This window comes from Mustela putorius, unplaced genomic scaffold (assembly GCF_011764305.1).
Source record: "Mustela putorius furo isolate JIRA1106 unplaced genomic scaffold, ASM1176430v1.1 tig00000095_pilon_pilon_pilon, whole genome shotgun sequence".
NCBI lineage: Eukaryota > Metazoa > Chordata > Mammalia > Carnivora > Mustelidae > Mustela > Mustela putorius.
In genome coordinates this window covers 41,084,563-41,101,740 of record NW_025421280.1, presented here as the reverse complement: position 1 = coordinate 41,101,740, position 17,178 = coordinate 41,084,563, and the positions used below count along the sequence as shown (strand labels likewise).

Below are 17,178 nucleotides of genomic sequence, written 5' to 3'. Positions count from 1 at the left end.
CTGACCATTTGGGGGCAGGGAGACCCACAGATAGGAGGGTTAAACTCCCGAAGAGGAGGAACATCGGGCTGACCCAGTGCATTCAGTTCCTTCCGGGACCATGCTGATGTCTGGCGTCACTGTCACAAATTGTGGAAAGGCTGGGAGTCCCGGAGGCCGAGGGCTCCCGATACAAGGACTTTCCGATGTGGCCTGGGCGAACGACGTGCAAATGTCTGCGGGTGGGGGTGGGGGTTGGTGCCATCTCCCAAAGACCAGGCTTTTGGGGGGGGCACACTCTGCAAGTCTCGCCTATGGCTCCCGTGTGTCCCCGAGTCGGGGCCGTTTGTGACTCTGCCGCACCCCGCACCCCTCCGTCTCCGCGGCCAGCCAGCCCCCGCCCACCTGTGCCTGCTCGCACCCAGCCGAGCCCACGGGCTCCAGCCGCCAGGGGCCCGGGGGCGTGAGTGGGTGGGTGTTGCTGCGGCTGAGGTCTCTGGAGTGTGTGGGCGCCTAGGGCCGGGGAGGAGGTTGGGGGCCCAGGTCGCGCCTGGGCCGCATGAGCGCCGGCTCGCAAACCACGACGTGATACACGGATCCGCAGACCCGCTCCCCGCGGGACTCCAGCCTCAGCCACAGCCGTCCGGCTGAAGACACCCCCCCGCAAACGCAGCGTGAGCCCCGGAAATCACGGTCTGGCCCCACTGGCGCTGGCCGCAGGGACACCTTCCCCGAGCCTCGGGCTCCCGGGAATGACCCCCGCCCCACCCCCGCAGCTGCCCTCGGGGTGGCCAGGCCCAGCCCAGGCACACACCGGGCGCGACACGGCCTCGCGCCCCGCCCCGGCCCGGCCCCGCCCCGCCCGCAGCCCGCGGGACCTTTATAGGGAGCGCCCGGCCGCCGCGCGCTGGGAAGTCGGTGCCGCCGCCCTCCCAGCCGCCCGCCCGCGCGTCCGACGCGGGGGCCGCCGCCGTCTCTGCGTCCGCCATGCGTCCCGGGACGCCGGGGCCACTGTGGCCACTGCCCTGGGGGGCCCTGGCTTGGGCCGTGGGCTTCGTGGGCTCCGTGGGCTCGGGGGACCCCGCGCCCGGTGAGTGGGGCGGCCGGAAGGGGCGGGCGGGGTGGGCCACCCACGTGGGCCTGCCCCGGAATGCGGGCCTTGGGGGAGATGTCGGGGGGGCGCGGCGTTAGTGGCAGCCGGTGATGGGAGGCCTCCTCAGGTTCAGTCTGGGAGGGCTTGGGGCTCCCCTCCCCCAGCCCCAAAGGGCCTGAAGAAGGGTCACCACGAGGTCAGCAGATGTGGCTCTTTCACAATGGCCAAGAGGAGTAGTCCCAATGACTGCTGACATTTATTGGGTGCTGAGTCTAACCGTCGGAGAATGCATACAATAGCCCAACTGGGCGTGTAGCTCATTATGCCCATTTCCCAGATGGGGAAACTGAGGTGCAGGGTCACCCAGCTTAAAAGTGGCAAACTCAGGACTTGAACCTGAACCGCTTGAGTCCTGAAGACCCGGAGAGGTGGGGCTGGGTGGCTGGACCCAGGACTTCCACCTGAGGTCTCATATCTTCCCCAGGTTGGGCTGTTGGAGTCCCATAGCAGCCACTTGTTGGGGGATGCTGGGCAAGGAACAGCCCCAGTCCTGGCCTCAGTTTCTCGTTTTGTAAGATGAGTGCCAAGGTGATGAGCTCCCAGAGCGGGTCCGTGTAGGGCGCTCAGCGCAGCGCCTGGGAACCAGTGAGCTCTCTGGGCTGGGGGCTGTGGCCTCTCCTGCCCCCGTTTAGAGTGCAGAAACTGAGGGCTCTCTGCCTGTCCACCCCAGCCAGCAGCCCCACCCCAGCCCCGCTCGAAGGGGAGAGCTGAGCCCCCTCCCCGAAGGCCGTGTCCCCAGGGAGATGGTGAGCTCATGCAAGGGGAATGTTCCCAAGTTGGAGTGAGTAAGAGGCGGGCCAGGCAAGGGGGGGCTGCCAGGCGAGGGGGGCTCTGCGTGCCCTCGGGTGCTGTCTAGACAGAGGGCAGAGGCGGAGAGGCGGCTGCAGGGCCCACTGACCCTGACACGTCCAGCTCTGGGCGTTTGGCTGGTTGGGCAGGATGCCAGGCCTGGGTCTGGGGGCCTGGAGCGACAAAAGGTGGGAAGAGTTGGGGTTGTGTGGGGGGTGGAGCTCCGAGAAGACAGGGAATCCCAGAAGGACCCAGAGCTGAGCTGGCATGGGAGCACCCCTGCAGCTCTCTGGTCCTCCTTCCCAGCTTGGGAGCCAATCATCCCTCTGCAGTTACTGAGCACCAACTGTATGCAGCCCCTAGGGCCGGGAGCTGGGTGTTGGGAGTGGTGCAGGAGGGCACCCCTGGTGTGGCAGTGACGGCCCTGCGGTGCACAGGTGGCGTGTGCTGGCTGCAGCAGGGTCGAGAGGCCACGTGCAGCCTGGTGCTGAAGACCGACGTCAGCCAAGCTGAGTGCTGTGCCTCCAGCAGCATTGACACCGCTTGGTCCAACTTCACTCACCCGGGGAACAAGATCAGCCTCCTGGGCTTCCTGGGCCTCGTCCACTGCCTCCCCTGCAAAGGTGAGACCATGGGCGTCAGCCACAGGTCAGGGTCACTGGGGGAGAACTGGGAATGAGCTCCCCATCTCAAGGGTATGCAGAAGGAGGCTGAGTGTTTGTGGAGGGAATCCAGGGTTCAGAGAGAGGCTGGGGACTCTCTCCGGCCTCTTCTGAGGACTCAGGAAGAAACTCTGAGGGCTCCCCAGCCTCGTTTCCGGCCTGCCGGGGTGAGCTTTCCCTCCCGCACCCCACCTGGGAGAAATGCACTGGACTCACACCTGACTCCAGGGACAATGGGCTTTCCTGACTGGCCGCTTGGCTCTGTCGCCTCGCCCCCCAGTCAGTGTTCCCAACACTTCATCTGCCCGTAGCCCCCAAGATTCCAAGGATCTGTGCTGGGACAAGAGATGTGTATTTAACAAGCATGCGCCTTCTGGCCCATGTTCTGAGAAGTGTTCTCGGCTGCCTCCTCCATCAGACTGGGAACTCCTTGAGGACCGAATGCATGAATGAGCCAAGACACGTGCCTGGCCTTGGAGAGGGGCTGGGGGCCCTCCCGGGCCTATGGTCTGGGCCAGACATGCAGGGGCCCAGAGGGGGTGTGGGGGCATGGCTTGAAGGAGGTGGGCATTAGTATCAGGGTGCTGAGGCGTCATGAGGAGTTTGCCAGCTGGAGACAGTATGGGATCGGGCGCTAGTGGGTGGGGCCGGTGCAGCGAGGAGGCTGCAGTGGGCCGCTGGGACGTGACTAGTCTGGTCAGTCTGGCTGGGTGGTCTTGCACTCAGTGCCGTTTGCCCTGGCTCCCTCCGGAACCCCCGCTGGGCTCTGGGAAGAGGACCCAGCCGCGGTTCTGGAGGGAGCACAGACTTAAAAAATGGCCGGGCCTAGGCATAAGGTCCAGGTCACCCCGCCCCCCCATCTCATCTGGCCTTGGGGAGGGCAACTCAGTCCTCCCACTTCCGTTCCTGCTTGTGGAGCCACCCAGGGGGAGTATTTCCAGATGTGTGTGTGGGCAAGCCGTGTGGGAGGTGCCCAGGTGCGGCCCACATGCCCTGGCAGGGGTGACATGGGGGTGCCAGCACACACGCTCATTTTATGCGCGCGCTTCCCCAGTCAGCCTCACTTTACACACGGGGAAACTGAGGCTGCGCTCAAGAGCTCGAGTCTGCCCTCCAGGACCACAAGCAACAGAACTGGGGGGGCGGGGCCCATCTGGGGTCTGGAGTTTTCCTTTGGAGGAGCCCTTGGCTCGCGTCCACCCACAGCTGTGACGGGGCCTCAGTTTCTCCCTTTTGTAAAATGCTGACAACATGGCATCACCTCGTTGGGGGTGGCTGGGAGGGCCTGTAAGGGGAGCCGCCCACCAGTGGGGCTGGGGCCGGTCTGATCTGCATTTCCCAAGGTCCGGGGAGAGGGGTGCTGGGTGGAGTTGGAGACCCCAGAGAGAGAACTGCCCTGCCCAGGCCTGTTTCCCTGAGTGAGAATTGGGGGAGGGCAGGGGTAACCCCTGGTTCATCAGGCCCGGGATGTGGGAAGCCCCCTCCCCAGGAAATGAGCCTCAGGGCCCAGTGCCAACGCCCCGCCCTCCCCGCCGCCTCCTCGGGGTTGGTCCTGGCGGGCCCGGGGAACGGACGCTGCCCGTCCTCCCCAGACCCGCGCATGGACCCGGCGGGGCCCCCCCGTCCGCTGACGCAGCCGGGGCCCCCGCCTGCCGTCCCTTCCCGGCGCGTAGATCAGGGAACAGGCGCCAGCCCGAGCGGGTGGCCCAGCTGCGGAGCGCGAGCGGGACCGGGCCCTGGAAGCTCGTTCCCGAACCCCCCGATTCCGGGCAGACAGCCCCCCCCCCGCCCCGTTCCCGCCCCCTCTGAGCCCCGCCTCCAGAGCCCCAGCCTCGACTCCCGCCCCACCCGGCCCGGGGCTGATCTCGGCACCCACACTCCGAGCCAGCCGCCCTCGCCTGTGCTCTCCGGCTGCGGCCCGGACCCCGCTCCGCGCGGCCTCCGCGGCCCTCCGGCCTCGGCCACGCGGCCCCCTCCCACGCGCGCGTGCCCTGTGTCCGCAGATTCGTGCGAGGGCGTGGAGTGCGGCCCCGGCAAGGCGTGCCGCATGCAGGGGGGCCGCCCGCGCTGCGAGTGCGCGCCCGACTGCGCGGGGCTCCCGGCGCGCCTGCAGGTCTGCGGCTCGGACGGCGCCACCTACCGCGACGAGTGCGAGCTGCGCGCCGCGCGCTGCCGCGGCCACCCGGACCTGCGCGTCATGTACCCGGGACGCTGCCGCAGTACGTGGGGGCGGGGCCGGGGCGCGGGGCGGGGCCGGCGGGCGGGGCGGGGCCTAATAACTGGCCTCCAGGGAGGGCGCCTCTGGATTGGGTCAGCTGTGCGTCGCTGGAATGAGGGAAACCGGGGTGCGGTTTTGGAAGGGGAGGTCTGGGGCTCACGTGGGGTGGAAGATAGGAGTGCGTGACTCAGGGCGGGGCTTGCGGATGCGGCCAGAGGGGCGGGGCTTGGGTGTGGCCGGAGTGAGGGCGAGGCGCGCGGAAGGGGTGTGGCTTTCGCTCGGGGGCGGGGCCTGGGGTGGAGCCTGCCTGCGGCCCGCCAGCGCCCCTGACCCGCCCCCGCGCCCCGCTCGCAGAGTCGTGCGCGCACGTCCTGTGCCCGCGGCCGCAGTCGTGCGTGGTGGACCAGACGGGCAGTGCTCACTGCGTGGTGTGTCGCGCGGCGCCCTGTCCCGCGCCCTCCAGCCCCGGCCAGGAGCTCTGCGGCAACAACAACGTCACCTACATGTCCTCGTGCCACCTCCGCCAGGCCACCTGCTTCCTGGGCCGCTCGATCGGCGTGCGCCACCCGGGCAGCTGTGCAGGTGCGGCGCGGAGCGGGGAGCGGCGGCGGGGTCCAGCGTCCCGCCCCTCTCCGCGCCCCCATCTCTCTTTTCTTCCCCCCCGCTCTGCAGGCGCCCCTGGGCCGTCAGACGCAGAGTCGGAGGAGGAGGAGAACTTCGTGTGAGCCTGTGGGGTCGACTTGGGCCTGGCGTTCAAGGCCTCCCCGCTTTATTTATTGCCGCAGCCGAGTCTAATTTATGTCCCATGGACGCTCCCCAGAGCCTGGGCCGGGAGCCCCCTGACGATACTTTGGAAGGATTGGGGGAGGAGGCCTGGGGCTGTGGCACGGAGCTGCCCAGGAGGACCCCCGCTGCTTCTGCTCTAGGGGACAACTTAATTATCGCTGCTCGGAGAGGGCTGGGGACTCACCCCTGCTGACAGTTAGTGAAGAAGCTCCCCAGCCTTCTAGACTACAGACTGGGACTAAGGCCTGGGCGTGTAAGTGAGTCTCGAACCTGCCCAGGCCTCAGACAGGCCGAGGAAGCAGCCATCGTCCCCAGCCAGCTCGAGGACGCCAGGGCTACCTGCCGTCCTGCCCTTGTTTCCCGAGTATGTCCTGTGGTGGCCCCTTAGGAAAGCCCAGTTTGTCCCCTGGACGGGGTGAGGGGAGGGGCCGCCATCTGTGTCTCCTGACACTGGCCTTGAGCCAGAGCATTATGTCCAGTGGTGCCCCGTGCACTTAGGGCAGGACCCCGTGGGCACACCCCCTGCTCACCCACAGGCCCTGGGGTGGGGTGTGTGTGCCAGCACCCACTCCGTGCCCTGCCTCCTGGAGCTGCGTGTCTGAGCGGCACACTAGTTTTGGCAGTCCCATCCGCAGATGACGTCTGGATCAGAACCCCTGGTCCCATGAGACTGGTCCCGGCGGAGCCTCCGCCCAGTGCCCAGCTGGACCCTCCTCACCCTGCAGTCGGCTCGGGAGTCTTGACACCAACCAGGTGCTGGCCTTGGGTAGAGTCTCTGCCTTCTGTCTGGGCTGTTGCTGGGTAATCCCACCCCGTGTCTGTATGGGGGCCAGAGGCTCAGGCCACACATCAGGAGCCCCCAGCAGGCAAGAGCACAGCTCCAAGTTTGGCGGGGAGACACACAGGGCCAGCTGTGCTCACCCTCCCCTAGCCCCTCAGAAGTGCCTTACCTGTGACCCTGAGAAGTGCCCGTGGGCTCCCAACAAGGCCAGGGTGCGTCCACCAGCCTGGGGTTCTGCCTCACCAAAGAAATAAAGACTCCACTCCAGAGAGTCCAAGCCTTGGTTTGCTCCCTCCGCCTCTGTGTAATGGGTTACCACCCAGGCACCTGGGGTGCTGTTAGGGTGGTGAGTGGGGGAGACCCCTCCTGTCTCTGGGCCTCAGTGTGTACGTCTGGGCCACGGACAGCCGCCAGGGAGACAGCTGAGGACAATGATGTGTGGACCTGGAGGGCGGGGGAGGAAGCCTCTCTAGGGCAGGAGATGCAAGAGGGATCAAGGTGGCTGCGGTTAGCTGGGGGCTGAAGGAGGTCCACGTTGGGGGCACTGCGTGGGCAGAGGCCAGGAGGCTGGTGAGGGGCCTGGGTCCTGAAGCGAGTGGCCCCAGGTCACTCAGGGAGGCCGTGGCAAAGCCAGACCCTCAGCCACGGTGAGGCACGAGAGAAGCTCGAAGGAGTGGACGCACCCTGGAGATGAGTCGTCCCGTCTGGTTATTCGGTTAACGTTTTATTTGGTCATTTGGGTTTGGCACGGATGCCGTCTCCTGCCCCACCCCAACCCCGTACCCACCAGGCTTCCCCGGGGCCTGTGGGGGCCTGTGGATGACCTGCCAGGCCATGGGATTTCTGGGGAAGGAGCTGTCTGAGTCATTCGCCATCCCGTCTCTATCCCCAGTGCTGTTGTGGTTCTGGTGGCTGCGCAGGGACCCGGTGGTCCTGGGCAGGGGGCTGGGCCGGGGCCTTCGAACCACATCCCATATCCAGCTCACAAAGGCAGACACCTGTGTGTACACATCGGGGGTCTTGCGGTCGCCACACCAGAGTCCGGAGAAAGAGACAAGGCCATGGGCCCGGTTCCTGCACACCAGGGGCCCCCCAGAGTCGGCCTGAGGGGTTGGAGGAAAGGCAAGGTCAGGTCCATCTCTAGGCCTCTTTCCCTGAAGGGGCTTCTATGCGCAAATCTGACCAGGACCCTCCCTGCCTCGAGATCTTCCATGGCCGCCTCGTGTTCTTCCAGCAGGAACCACACTTGCGGCCTTCAGGGGCCGTGGGTGTCCCGCTCTCACCCACCTGTCTACCCTCCTGTCCCTGGGTTTGGCCCCACCGGCCTCGCAGGCTGTTCCTAGAGTAACCAAGCTTGCTTCGGTCTCTGGGCTGTTTCCATACCCTTGAGACTCGTTACTGTCCCCACCCGACGCTGCTGGTGTAACGATACAAGTCTGTGGAACTTTGTGCAGTAGGTGACCAGCACTGCTGTACATGGCAGCCCTGAGATGGGTCTCTCTGTCTGGCATACCTTCCCTCAGATCTCCTTAAGACTCCTTCAAATCTCAGCTCAAAGGGTGCTCCCCTCAGAGAAGCCTCCCTGAACACTCACCCTAAAATTCCCGCTTTCTGCCCTCCATCCCCTCTCCAGTCCCGTCACCCTAACTGTAATCTAGAACCAGCTCTGATGCTATGAAGGGGGTACTACTAGTGTGGCAGTTTTACAGATGGAAAAAGGTCCAGAGAAGTGAGGTGACTTTTCCAAGGCCACACACCTGGGAAGTGGCACAGTCTGGATTTGGGTCCAGGCAGCTGGACTCCAGAGTCTGTGTTTTGAATCATTATACTCTTCGCCTGGAATAAAAAATCCTCCAGGTTGAGTTTCTCCCTCAGCTTCAGGGCCAGGGCTGTCATTAGTCTACACAGGGTCTCAGGAGCAGGGACTGCTTGGTTGCAATGTGTACTGCCCCGCTACTGAACACTGCTTATGGATACACAAATCTGTGGCTCTCTGTGCAGTGTACAACCTGCACGGCTGTACATGACAGCCCTGTGACCTTGGAAAATTATTTGTCCTTCCAGGGTGTCAGGTGAGGTCTCAACTGGTCTCAAAGGTGAGCTGGGACTTAGTTCCCAAGCCTCTGCCCACCTCTAGCCCTCTCTGTAGGCCTCATCCTTTTCCCCATACCCTAGGCAGGCAGGGTGGAGACAGTATCTTACTGAGCAGAAGCCACGCCGCCGGCGGTCCCCACTTTGGGTGCAGAGCATGGCAGGGCTCAGCTGGCCCCTCCAAGAGCTGTTGCAGACGTCCAGGCTCAGCACGCGGACCTCAGCCTCCATCAGCCCGGGCGGCAGGTCCTCAAAGTCTGATACGGAGCCCCAGCCCGCCACCTGGCACTGTGCCCCAGCCTTGAGTGGCCTGGCGTCTCTCCGCGGCAGCTTCAGCAGCCCCACTGCGGGACCCAGGACAGCAGAGCTGTTCAGCTGCAGAGAAACCTCTGAGTTAAGGGTTACCCCCAACCACCCATCAGTGTCCCTGCCTCAGTTTACCCATCATGACACCTGGTCTCTTCTTGGCCTCAAGGACGGAAATGAGTAGCAACCATCACCAGGCCGTCAGGAGGCCCTTCCCATCAGGCCTCACCCTCCCGGACCAGGACACTGGCCTCCCCCACAGCTGAAGTGCTCTGCTAACCAGCATCTCCCCAGCTTGGAAGGCCTTCTGTAGCTCCCTGTTGTTCTTGGGACAATACCTCTTGGCTCACCATTGGGCCCTCCCCTCCAGGCAGAATGAATTTCCTGCAGGTCCCTGGTCCCGCCCCCCCCCCGCCCCACCCCTGGGTGGGGAACACCTTTCCTCTCCAGCTTTCAGGTCTCATCTTAGATGTTACCTCCTCAAGGGAGACTTCCTAGACTCCCAGGATAGGACGGAGCCTCCTCTGGTCTCCCCTCTGCCCCGTCAGGGCCCTTTGACTCAGCTGCCACCCTGTTGGACCAGAGGCTCTAAGGGGAGCAGCCCTGGGGCTGTTTGTTCACAGCTTTAACCCCGGTGCCCAGCACACGTTGGGGCGCTCAATCAGTGTTTATGGAATGAATGACTTGGGCCCCCAGTTTTGGTCCTCACTCCCTAGCCTTAGCCGTGCTGCTGACCGTACGCCAGCTTCAGTTTCCCCCGCTGCATAATAGGATGGGTGAGCTGTGGATTCCAGGTTTGGGGTTTCACAGATGAGCAAATCCACATGCGAGGTTTGCCGCTGACACATGCCGCCCCTTCTCCTTTTGCCAAGAGAACCCGGCACCCCAAGACCTGGTGTTCCCAGGGGCCTGTTTCTGTGGTGCTGAGTGTCCCTTGGTTTTGACTTTTCTCCACATTGGAGAGCAGGTTTGAAGTGTTTTCCCTTTAAGATTCCTGGGGTGCCTGGAATTGAATTTGGGCACCTGAGTGGGAGATACGGGGGTGGCCCCCAAGCAGGAGGGGGCCATGGGGACACCATAGGGATGCAGGCTGTGTTGGCAGGGAGGGAAGCCCACATTTATGGGAGGAGCTTCTTCCTGCCCAGAAAACCCACAAGGGGCCTGGGGGGGAAGGGGTCGGAGTATCTGTTGCCTCAGAGTCTCATCTCTTCTGAATGTCCAGGCCTCCTGTGGGCCGCAAATGGCCACGAGGGAGATAAAAACCCCTGTCCTCCAAGTCTGGAGGTGGAGGCGGTGACCCAAGAGCGGTGGGCCAGCGGGAAGGGCTGGGGAGACGGTGGGGGCAGGGGCAGCTTGCAGAGGGGCCCTCCTGAGAAGGGGGCACTCGAGCAGACTTGAGAGAGTTGAGGGGAGGAGAGAGCCAGGCGGTGTCTGTGGGAGCAGTGACCTGGAGGGAGCCACAGCCTGTGCAAAGCCCCGGGGGTTTGAGCATGCGGAGATGCTGACTGCTCAGCCCGCCCGGGTGGCGCTCTGCGGGGAGGATGCGGGAGGCACGGAGGGCAGAGGAGCGATGTGACCTGACTTGGGTGCTCATGGGATCCCTCCGGCTGGTTTTCGAACGTAGCCATTGGGCCATCATGGGGGAGGCCTGGGACAGGCCAGACCAGAGTCCAGCCCCCACCCCCCAGCTCACCAGCAGCAGACAGATGTCATTGGCGTGGATGTCGGGCTGGTAGTCCGGGTGCCTGATGACGGCGGAGATGCCAAACACTTGCTGTGTAGGCTCCGGGGCACGCAGGACGTGAGCCCCCAGCACCACCAGGCCCGTGCGGGGGTCCCTGCGGGGGCAGGAGGCTTGAGAGCGAGACCGGGGCCTCGGTGGCCCCTGGGACTCTGACCAGAGCCCCGCGATCGCCACCCTGCACGTCTCCATGCCCCCTGCAGTCACGGCGCTCACAAATCGTGGGGCAGTGACATGCGTTGGCATCAGAACGAGGTGCTGGGGTGGACACCGGGCTGTGGTCCTCACACCCTGAACCCCCCCGCCGCACCCCCGCCATCAGGTGAGCAGCCCACCCCCCGCAGCGGAGGTGGGGGCAGGGCCCCCCCTTGCGGGCTCACCTGTGGCTGAAGCAGTGGGCTGCGGAGACCACCCAGCGGGCTCGCAGCAGGAAGCCCCCACAGTGGTGCTGGCCCTCAAATTGCACAGATACCATGTAAGGTCGGGAGTGGGGCATCACTTCGTGACCCCCAATGATCCGGGCGCCCCAGGAGCCTGCAGGCGGGGCAGGACTGCGTCAGGATGGGGCAGGGGTAGGGGTGGTGGGAATGGACAGCTGGGGCCCTGCTGGAGTGGGGGGCGGTGGGGGCCAGCGGGTCGAGATGGGCAGGGGCAGGGAGCCGGGGAAGGTCCCCAAGCATGCTGGGAGGGGTCTGGACCCCAGAAAGCCCGGGCCTGGGCCTCCACCCACCCCCGCGGCCCCCAAGACAAGCGGGGCCACGACCCAGCCGGTCAGGGGCTCTCACCTGCGGGCCTCGGAGGCAGCGTGAGGACCACGGCCACGGTCAGCAGCAGGCGACCCCGCTCCCCTGCCCTGGGGCCCATGGTAGTCGCAGGCCCGCGGCTCCTTCCAGAGCTCAGCAAGACACGGCCCCCACCCTCACCAACGGCCCGGGAAGGGGAAACCTGGCTGTGGCCTGTGGTCAGAGGTCTGCCAGGCCCTGCCAGCAACGCCCAGTTCTGCCCTGCTGCTTCCGAGAAGCCACAGGAGGTCAGGAAACAGGGCAGCCAGGGGAAGAGCAGGTGGCTCGAGAGGCTGCCTGCCGGGGACAAACCCGGCTCTGTGGGGTCCTGTGACGCCAGCGGTCGCTCACCCTCTGTGCCTCACTTCGCCCAGCAGAGCCGTGCCCATGGCTGCCTCCCGGGGTGTCAGTGAACGGGGTCTGGCCTCCACGCTGCGTGGCCCCCCGTCGGCAGCCCCACAGAGACCTCGGGGCCTGTGACTGTTGCTGTCGGGTAGCATTTATCAAGTGCTGACGGTATACCAGCCTGGGGCAGGAGCCTGCAGTGGAACTGTGACAGGGACACAGCCCCCTGCCCCACGGTGCTGATGTTCTGCAGGGACACGGGGTGTGGGCTGGTGATCTGGGGTCACGGCTAATGCACACTTGAGCCGACTGGAGGACATGGACACGGACAGGGGTCCCCGGCCCACAAGGCAGAGGCTTCTGAGGGCTTGGGAGCCGGGCGCTAGCAGCAGGGCCTGGGGAAGCCTCGGGACACACGTCCCCGGGCAGAGGCTGTGCTGAGACCAGGGCACTGGCCCCGGGGCCCCCACTGGTACTGATCAGCCTGCATGGCGTGGAGGACCCAGCAGAAGAGGGTGGCTGCGGGTCAGAGGTGGGGAAACTGAGGCACGGGGGCCAGTGTTTCCACCTGGAGGGAGTTTCAGGCTCACCCCGTCCATGCTTCCAAGTCCCCAGGGCCAGCAAAGGTGCAGAGCACGTCCCTCAGGATGGCCCCCCACCAGACGCTCCACGGGCGTCCGGGCCCCGATGACCATGGATGTGTGCGCTGGCCTCGACCAGTGCTGGGGGGTTGTCGTGGCCTGAGGCACCCTGGGCGTGGGGGTGGGGGTGTCTAGCCTGGCAAGTGTGTGGGGCAGATGGAGAGGAGACGTGGGGAGACCCTGGGAGGGCAGAGACCGAGAGAGACGGGGGTGACAGCAGGAACAGTGGCCTGAGCCACAGGCGTGTGGCTGTGCACTCGGGCTTCGTCCTGAGCCCCTCGCCGAGGGAAGGCTCACGCACCCTCCCTCCACAGTGCCCTTCTGTCGCTTGCCGGCCTGGCCCCCTTTGGGCGCTGGAGGTGGTGACTGTCCAGCTGGCTGGTGTGGGGAGCCTGGTGAGCGGTCCACCCTCCCACCAGCACAGGGGACACTGACCTTCCCTTCGGGGCGGTAAGAGGACCGGGTGCTCGGCTGGAGCCCGCCCCAGCCCCTCTCTGGCCCAGCAAGCACGTGGCCAGGGAAGATGACTTCACCAGCTACAGGGACGCCATGAAGGGGCTCCTGGGGGGGCCACCACCTCGCGGGCCCCCCGTGACCCCACCTCCCTGGTCCCGTGGGGCAGAGCCACAGGAGTGAGGAGCCGCGGCCCCCAGAGGCTGCCCGGCCTCCCACTCACCCAGTGGATCGCGCCGGCACACACCAATTCTCTGATGGTTCTGGGCTCGGAAGTCCTAAAACCCCGGCGGGCAGGGCTGGTCCCCCCGGGGCTCAGGGAGACCCGGCTCCTGCCCTTTCCTGGTCCGCGGCCCCCTCCATCCTCCCCGCCAGCAGCGCGGGGTCTGCCCGTCTCTGGGACCCCCGCCCTCTGCCTCCCTCTCATGAAGACCTGGTGAGGACGCCGGGCACCCCGAGAACCCAGGGTCACCCCTGGCTCGCGGCCCTGACGAGGCTCCCTCCACTGCAGGAGGGGAGACATCCTGGGTCCCAGGACCAGGATGGGGACGTCTTTGGGGCCATATCTGACCCGCCCCAGTTCCTGATCTCATTTTACAGATGAGGCCCAGAGCCTCAAAGACCGTGGGGCAGGGGTGCAGCAGCCCAGCTCCGCTTGGAGGGAGCGGCCCAGCCAGCAGCCTGGCCCCCAGAGGTCAGCCTGGTGAGGCCCACTGCTCGGTAATAAGGGAAAATCATTCTAAGCCGCTGTGTCTGTGGGGACAGGTCAGAGCAGTGGGAGGAGCCACCACGAACCCAAGACCCTACGGGAAGTTCCCTGTGACAGCAGTCTCTGCTCGGGTCAGACCCTGCGTGGCAGCCCAGAGCCCAGCTGCCGGTGGCAGGGGATGTGTCTCCAAGGGCCATGGGGGACTCTGCTCTGGTCCACTGGGGCTGTCGTCCCAGGCCACACTCCCTTGGGGGCTGGCACACGCATCACCTCATGCAGGGGTCCTACAGCCACCCGGGGACGTTGATGTTGTTTCTATTCCCATGATCGGTGGAGAAACCGATGCACAGAGAGGGTAAGTGGCTTGGCCACGGTTGCACAGCGAGGGAACTACAAGGCGGGGCTGCTGCCTCTGACAAAGGCTGATTCCGCACCCCCCCCCCCGGCTCATTTCCTTCCCATCTGGGGAACGCTTGTGAAACTTAACCGTCCTTCCTGGTCTCAAACAACCAAGCTCCCCAAAGCCCCGAGGAGCAGGCAGCCTGGGGCTCAGCATTTCCATTTCCTCAGCGGAGGCCCAGAGAGGAGAGCCTGACTTGTCTGGGCTGCACAGCAGAGGGTCTGAAACCCAGAGCTGTGGACCTGAGTCCTTGAAGGGTCTTCCCACGGAGGATTTGGGTGGCTCTCCCAGTAGGACTGGACTCTGCCGCAGTAACAGTGGTGATGGCAGCAGTGATGCTCATAGCTCCCTTTACTGAACACTTACTTTTGTTATTGACTTGCTGGTGCTCTTTATATGTGGAGGAGTTTAACTCAGGGTCAGATTAATTTCTTTTTTTTAAGATTTCATTTATTTATTTATTCGACAGACAGAGATCACAAGGAGGCAGAGAAGCAGGCAGAGAGAGAGGAGGAAGCAGGGTCCCCGCTGAGCACAGAGCCCGATGTGGGGCTCCATCCCAGGACCCTGGGATCATGACCTGAGCCGAACGCAGAGGCTTCAACCCATTGAGCCGCCCAGGTGCCCCTCAGATGAATTTCTTTTTCTGAGCACCTGTCAGGTGCAGAGGACACAGCCTCCCCAGGAGCACATTTCGATTCTGCCCAATGGCAGATGGGACCCAAAGCTGACTCAGCCAGAGCAGCTCGCTTTGTGAGACCAAGAACAGTCCCGCACCCCTCACCTGCAAAGGCTGGGGCTCCCAGGGCCATGGCACAGGCCGGGAAGATGGTGGCAGCCGTGGCTCCTGACATGCGGCTCTGTGCAGGGCCTGATCCGAGCTGGGCCTGGGGTTCGGGCCATGAGGCTGGGGAGGGGGTGCCCCGGAGCCCCTTCTGTCTGGCTCATCCCTTCACAGCCCCTTCAGGGGGCGTATGAGAGTGGAAGTTATGGGACTGAGAGCTCGTGAGCGGCCGGCCCAGGTGGGGGTGCCCTCGAGAGCCTCGTAGCGGTGCTGGTCCCTCGGCGGCCACTTGTTTAACGCACACACTTTACTTCTCTCCGTTATTGTAAGGAGCGCTCCAAGGACATCGCTCCGTTTTTCTTGTGGCAGATGCCGGGCTGCCTCAGGAGTAAACACAGCCCCCAGTGACGTCCTGTGTCCCACGAGCGCCCCTCTGGACTCCGGGCCCTCGCGAGCAAGGGGCTGCATGCACCCGTCTACCTCTCTTAGACCCAGAGGCCTGGCAGAGAGCTGAAGAGGTGTGCAGGGGTGAGTGCCTTGTACATGGGGAACCAGTGGGTAAACTGAGGCTAGGGGTCAGAGCCCCACCAGCTCTGCCCACCTTGTCCGCCCTCACGGCTCCTGCTTTCCTCCCTGGGAGGGCTTTGAGGGAAGAAGCTTGGCCATTACTGGGGTCCCTAGAGCCACCCCACCTCTGGGGTAGGGGACTGGGGCAGCTCCGAGTGTCAGAGGGGGCTCAGCAAGGGCCTGGGTGCCCGAGGTTCCCCTTGCAGAGTCCCCATGTGCCCCTCTGCACGTGGCACTGGCGCCCTCTGCCTTACGGGGGACTTCAGAGTGGACCATGGGAGACAGGAAACCGGTCATCCCGTGGGTGTTTGCTGAGCACCTGCTGTGCGTGCTGGGAAGACAGGTCTGTGCCCGGGGGGACCGGGTGGATGACACCATCTGCCAGAAGGGTCAAGTGGCACAGGGGTGGCCAGAGAAGGACAGGGCAGGGTTCGGGCTCTAAGGCCGGGAACTGGAGAGACCCAGTAACCGTGGGCAAGAGTGGGAGATGCTCCTGGAGGCGGGTGCAGCGGGTGCTGACGTGGGGTGTCTGGGTGTGGGGTGGGGGCATGAAGAGAGGGCAAGGCTTGGCAGGGCTCCGCTGGACCTGGGAGGTAGGCCACGGGGCCCTGGAGAGCCACAGCAGGTGTCTAACGGGGACAGGTTAGGACAGAGCTGTCCCGTGCACAGAAGAGGCAGGGAGACTCGGGAAACTGTGGGGCTGGTGACAGGGGGTGGCGTGGACACAAGGCCTGAGCTGGGATCAGAGCCCGGGGAGGTAAGGGCGTCCCTGACTCAGGGACAGGGGAAGAGGGGGCTTTGGGGAGTGAGAACGCCCCCTGAAGTCCCAGGGTCCCAGGGGATGTCTGGCGCAGGCTGGAGCTCAGGGCAGGACAGGGGTGCTGGGCCAAGCCCTGGGGGTGGCCACGCCCAGGATGAGCAGAGGTGGCCAAGGCAGTGGTGTGTGGGTTGGGGGGTGTTGTCATGGAAACCGTGGGGGCACATGGCCCAGCGAGGGGCCAGCCGAGAGTGCAGTGAACCAGACTGGGATGGGGGCTGCCGGGCACTGAAGGGAGAGGACGGGGTGTGGCTGACGTGGCCTCTCCGGCCTCTCCGGGAGAAAGCTCGGCTCTGGCCCCCAGGTCGCCCCGCCCTGGCCCACCTCCTGGCCGAGGCCTGCCTCCCCTGCTGCCCAGGCTGCCTGCTCACTGTCTCTGCCCCGCCCGTGTCCCCGTCTCCTGGGGCGTCGCCTCCAGGCTGGTCCCCTGGAACATGCCCGAGACCGTGGGTATTGGAGCCCATGTTCGGGGGACCCTGCGAGGACCTTGCTTTTGATCTGAGGGAGGTGGGCACCCTGGGAAGGTTAGGGCAGGGAAGGGACCATTGCTCCCATCAGCCTCCCCAGGAGTACACTCTCCTGCTTTCCCTCCTGTTCTTGTGAAAAACACACCCATCAATCTCTCAAACCTCCAGACCCCAAACACCCATGTCCCGGGGCGAGGCTTCTGTGTCCAGGCACCTAACGGGTCAGGGGTACAGCAGGTGCCAGAGAAATCTACGTGGGCTCTCTCCATGGACTTGGAGGCAGAGGGGCAGTGATGAAACCACTCCCCCCACTCTTGCTGAGCACCTGGTGTGGTGTCAAACCTGGCCGGGCACCTGCTCTGTAAATAAAGCTTTACCGGCACACGGCAACACGGAAGCATTTGTGTCTTGCTCTGGTGGCCTGGACGCCGCAAGGGCAGAGCTGACTCCTCACGACAGAGACCGTCTGGCCCGCAATGCTGAGCACATCAACTATCCGGTCTTCTACAGAAGTGCTGAACCTGAGCTTGTGTGCCCGGCTCGCTCGCACCCTCTAGCAGCCCTGGGAGGTGGGGGAAGGAAGCCCAGAGAGGTTAAGAAACAGACCCAGGGGCACACAGGCTCTCTGAGAGAGAGACCCCTGAGACTTCTCGGGGCTTTTCTGTGTGCTCTTGGTGTGTGATCTCACCTCACGGTGCTCGTGCGGA

The 17,178-nt window shown here is 64.7% G+C and overlaps 2 protein-coding genes across 3 annotated transcripts; one reads left to right on the top strand and one right to left on the bottom strand.

Moving 5' to 3' along the window:
* The first annotated feature begins 866 nt into the window (after positions 1-866).
* Positions 867-6,645, top strand: FSTL3 (follistatin like 3). Of its 2 annotated transcripts, none has more exons than XM_045088187.1 (5): positions 867-1,069; positions 2,278-2,544; positions 4,587-4,802; positions 5,156-5,383; positions 5,474-6,645. In XM_045088187.1, the coding sequence occupies exons 1-5, from the start codon at positions 967-969 to the stop codon at positions 5,524-5,526; spliced, it is 867 nt and encodes a 288-aa protein (XP_044944122.1). In that variant the 5' UTR covers positions 867-966; the 3' UTR covers positions 5,527-6,645. The 2 variants fall into 2 exon arrangements, with proteins under 2 accessions (XP_044944122.1, XP_044944128.1); XM_045088193.1 differs by having other exon boundaries at positions 868-1,069; positions 2,359-2,544.
* Positions 6,646-7,071: 426 nt separating this feature from the next.
* Positions 7,072-11,524, bottom strand: PRSS57 (serine protease 57). The gene is made up of 5 exons (XM_004778129.3): positions 11,292-11,524; positions 10,887-11,040; positions 10,459-10,603; positions 8,571-8,834; positions 7,072-7,471 (listed from the first exon to the last, which is right to left on the bottom strand). The coding sequence occupies exons 1-5, from the start codon at positions 11,368-11,370 to the stop codon at positions 7,085-7,087; spliced, it is 1,029 nt and encodes a 342-aa protein (XP_004778186.1). The 5' UTR covers positions 11,371-11,524; the 3' UTR covers positions 7,072-7,084.
* Between the last annotated feature and the right edge of the window lie 5,654 nt (positions 11,525-17,178).

What these genes read in the sequence shown, in the direction of transcription:
- FSTL3 (XM_045088187.1), top strand. Translation starts at nt 967, where the DNA reads ATGCGTCCCGGGACGCCGGGGCCACTGTGGCCACTGCCCTGGGGGGCC. An exon ending in CTCGGGGGACCCCGCGCCCG is followed by an intron (nt 1,070 to 2,277) that starts GTGAGTGGGGCG and finishes AACTGTATGCAG; the next exon opens with CCCCTAGGGCCGGGAGCTGG. An exon ending in GTACCCGGGACGCTGCCGCA is followed by an intron (nt 4,803 to 5,155) that starts GTACGTGGGGGC and finishes CCCCGCTCGCAG; the next exon opens with AGTCGTGCGCGCACGTCCTG.
- PRSS57 (XM_004778129.3), bottom strand. Translation starts at nt 11,370, where the DNA reads ATGGGCCCCAGGGCAGGGGAGCGGGGTCGCCTGCTGCTGACCGTGGCC. An exon ending in GCTGCCTCCGAGGCCCGCAG is followed by an intron (nt 11,041 to 11,291) that starts GTGAGAGCCCCT and finishes CCCCGCCTGCAG; the next exon opens with GCTCCTGGGGCGCCCGGATC. An exon ending in ATGACATCTGTCTGCTGCTG is followed by an intron (nt 8,835 to 10,458) that starts GTGAGCTGGGGG and finishes GTTTCTCTGCAG; the next exon opens with CTGAACAGCTCTGCTGTCCT.